This window comes from Nannospalax galili, unplaced genomic scaffold, assembly GCF_000622305.1.
Source record: "Nannospalax galili isolate Female #2095 unplaced genomic scaffold, S.galili_v1.0 scaffold593, whole genome shotgun sequence".
In the NCBI taxonomy this organism is placed as follows: domain Eukaryota; kingdom Metazoa; phylum Chordata; class Mammalia; order Rodentia; family Spalacidae; genus Nannospalax; species Nannospalax galili.
In genome coordinates, this window is record NW_008332686.1 from 916,221 (window position 1) to 920,230 (window position 4,010).

General features: G+C 36.2%; 1 protein-coding gene across 1 annotated transcript in view; it reads left to right on the forward strand.

Moving 5' to 3' along the window:
- The window catches only part of LOC103729640 (olfactory receptor 5D18-like), a 6,773-nt gene extending 5,068 nt beyond the window's left edge, over window positions 1–1,705 (forward strand). Inside the window, exon 2 of the mRNA XM_017796776.1 lies at window positions 794–1,705. Coding sequence (XP_017652265.1) covers window positions 794–1,705 — 912 coding nt within the window. The remainder of the gene's footprint in view (window positions 1–793) is intronic.
- Window positions 1,706–4,010: the final 2,305 nt, after the last annotated feature.

Below are 4,010 nucleotides of genomic sequence, written 5' to 3' on the forward strand. Positions count from 1 at the left end.
ATATATTTTGTGTTAAATGTGCAAATGCCTCAGGAAATAGTAAGTGTAGGATAGCAAATCAATGAAATCTAAATGATAGGTGAAGAAAAAGTGCAGGTGTTTGTGAACACTATCTTCATATGCAGGATACAATTGTGAAATTGTCTTACAGAACAAAAGCTCAACAATATGGCAACATCTGCAGGGCTTTTAATTTTAGCACATAGATATATAGCTCTCATACTCCGTGGAGTCGTCTTTATTTTGAGATTAAATTAAGTTTTGACATTAAATTTCAAGATGTAATCATAATTTAGTTCAGAGAAAAATGTGGTTAAGTGATAGAAAAGGATTCAGTACTTATGAAAATAGTTCATTCTGTTTTCCCCTAACTTTTCTTGCCTTATGATAACTAGATAAAGTACTGTGAGGTTCCACTGTGGTTACTGTTGTGTAGGACTTAAGGTGAGTCTCCAAGGACTGACTCACAGTGTAGTCCTGATGCAGCAGGTGGTTACACTTTCTCTCATGGTCTTTTTAAGGTTTTATCCCTCGTCCTGTCTTGTGTATTGGTTCTTCTGAATTTTATTTTATTGTGAGGACCACAATAATAAATTGTAAAATATAAAAATAAAAAGCACATATAAGGAGACAATTTGTATTTTTATTTGAATTAATGTAACTCCTGACATAATTTTACATGATGCTTTTTTGAGTCATCCCTAATAATCTTTACTTTATTTTTCACTCTCCCTTTTTGATTGCCTCTTTTAGTCAACTTTACTACGTTTTTCCTAGGAACCATGAAAACCAGACATCTGAAGTAATCTTCATTCTCTTGGGCTTCTCAGAATACCCGGACCTCCAGCTGCCCCTGTTCCTCATGTTCCTGACCATTTATACAGTCACTGTGCTGGGGAACCTGGGCATGATTACCATCATCAGGGTCAATCCCAAGCTCCACACCCCCATGTACTTCTTCCTTACTCACCTCTCCTTTGTTGATTTCTGTTACTCTACTGTGGTAACTCCCAAACTATTAGAAAACTTGGTTATGGAAGACAGAACCATCTCCTTCGCAGGGTGCATCATGCAGTTCTTCTTTGCATGTTTATTTGTGGTGACAGAATCCTACATGTTGGCAGTGATGGCCTATGACAGGTTTGTGGCAGTGTGCAACCCTCTGCTCTACACAGTTGCCATGTCTTCAAAGCTGTGTTCCATTTTAGTGGGTGCATCATACTCTTGGGGTTTCATCTGTTCCCTGACACTTACTTACTTTTTACAGAAGTTATCATTCCAAGGAGTTAATGTTATTAATAACTTTCTCTGTGAGCACACTGCTATTGTGGCTGTATCTCTCTCTGATCCTTACATTAACCAGGTGATCATTTTCGCCTCTGCTACATTTAATGAAATAAGCACCCTGATCATTATCCTTACATCTTATATTTTCATTTTCATCACAGTCATGAAGATGCCTTCCACCGGGGGCCGTCATAAAGCCTTCTCTACATGTGCCTCCCACCTGACTGCCATTTCCCTTTTCCATGGGACTATACTTTTCCTCTACTGTGTTCCTAATACAAAGAGCTCATGGCTCATGGTCAAGGTGGCCTCGATCTTCTATATAGTGGTCATTCCCATGCTGAATCCTCTGATTTATAGTCTCAGGAACAACGATGTCAAGAAGACATTCAGGAAGCTCATGAGTACAAAAATATAATGCCATATAATGTCATGTTGGTGAGATTTACCTATTCAAATGATTGGCATATTAAGTTTAAAACATCAGTAAGTTAACTCTAAATTGATTGATTATTGAAGCTCCGTTTAATTTGAAGCACATCATTTATAAAACTATAAGCAATGTAGCAAATAACTTTATGTTTAAATGAAGCCTTTACACTCAGAGTTCAACATGAATAAAATTTCAATTAGCACACATTAATGATGAGGTAAATCTCTTATTGCTTTTTAGTCATTAGAGAATAGTTCAGAAAAATTCTCCCATCATCAATAGGTAGTTTAATTGGCTTACGGAAATGACTATCTCTGCTCTTGTCACATGAAATCGTGGTTGATAACTTTTGTGAATAACAAAATCTTGGTAAATTTCCATGTAATATAGTTCCCATGCTATTATAGACTGAAAACTACAGTCTTTCCTTCTTCTGAATTATTACTTGTTATTTCCAAAACAAGCATTTTAATTTCCTTTAAGGTTTTATAACAAATCAATGTAATGAAAATTATCTAAATTTTCAACAATAAATAGTAAATAAAAAAATGCATGTAACTATAGGAATACATTTCTTATTTAATATTTGATAGTTAACTAGATTTGACATACACTTAACTAAGAGTTCTGTCAAATTCTGTATACATTTATATGAAATCCCATTTTAAACAAGAAATAATGTATTTAGGAAATATAAGTACAGCAATGATGAACTGCATTTGGCATAAAATTATATTTTAAGTTTAAAAAATACTTTATTGATTTGAGAATATCACACAATGTATTTTTGATCACATCCAGACCCTCTGCCCCCTCTTCATCCCAATTTTAATACTGTCCTCAGATTCATGTCCTCTATTATTATTTTACATTTTTAAGGGCCAAATAAGTCTATTCTGTGTTTCCTAAATGTTCCTGGACTAAGATTTATCCTTTGTAGTCTTGTAAACCTACCAGACATCACATCAGTAAGGAAAATTGACTCTTTCTCTCCCAGAGAGACTGTGATTTCCTGCCCACTCTCTCTACCCATGCTGGGCCCCTGTCTGACTTTGGTTTGTACAAATCTTGTGCATACTTTCACAAGATTTGTGGGTTTATATATACAGTATGTTGTCCAGAGAACACCTTCCTTGTATTCCTCTACCACCTCTGGCCCTTACAGTCTTTCTGCTACCCCTTACTCACTGATCCCTGAGCCTTAAGATGAGAGAGTGTGATAAAATTGTCCTTATTAGGGTTGAACACTACTGCCTTTTATTCTCTGTGTGATGACTGTTTGTGGGTCTTTTGTTAATAGTTATCTGGTGCAAGAAGCAACTTATCTCGTGAGATTTCAGAGATGCACTGACCTATGGACATAACAATAAGTCATTATGGGTCAATTTAAAAATATGTCTAGTTAGCAGAATGACATAGGAATAAATTCTCCCCTATAGCCTATGATTTACGTAGCCACAGGTTCTTGCCCTTATAACAGTGTCAGGTATGGATTCCCTGTTGCAAAGCAAGCCTTAAATCCAATTAGAAGGTGGCTGTTTACTTGCATAACGTTTGAGCAACTATTGCACCAGAGGGCATACTGTGCCAGGCAAGTTGTTAGTGTAGTTTGCAGAATTCACAGCTTTGTAAGTTGTTGATTACCTTTCTCTGCCAATAACATGCATGTCACGTTCTAATACTATGAAAGCTAGTCAGCAGAGATGAAAATTCAAGGTTAGTAGCAGCTTGATTTCTCCTTGTTTGTTCTGAGACTCAAGTATATATTTTCTTCAACAATGGGATCTTACCATTACATTCTGGTGGGTAACCAAGTGCAATGGCAACAACCAGTGTTGTTTGAGGGTCTGTGGAAACTCTCTGATCCACAACTCCAAATGAGGGAGTCTATTCCTGGCATTGGGCTTTTCATTTGCTTGTCTTTGGTGTCTAGTAGGGCAACTGAACCCCTTTTAAAAATATATTTTTATTGCGTTTTTGTCCATTTTGTATAAATTTAGAGACCATGCCCCATCCATGCCCCTACTTTTTGAGGGTAACTACATTTAAACTCTTTTTATGTTGTCTTGTATATGTATATATATTGAGAAAAATATATGTACTAGTTTTCCATTTGACTCTTTCTGTAGATATTTAGTATTAATTATCTCTCATTTTTCCTCCCCTTTCTGCTCAATCCTCCTATTTCCCAGCCTGTTAAACCCTTCCCAGCCATAAATAGGAAAGGGTTCCCTTTCCCATTTCTATCTCTGAATTCTATCATCCCTCCTAAGACCCTTTTATTATGGCT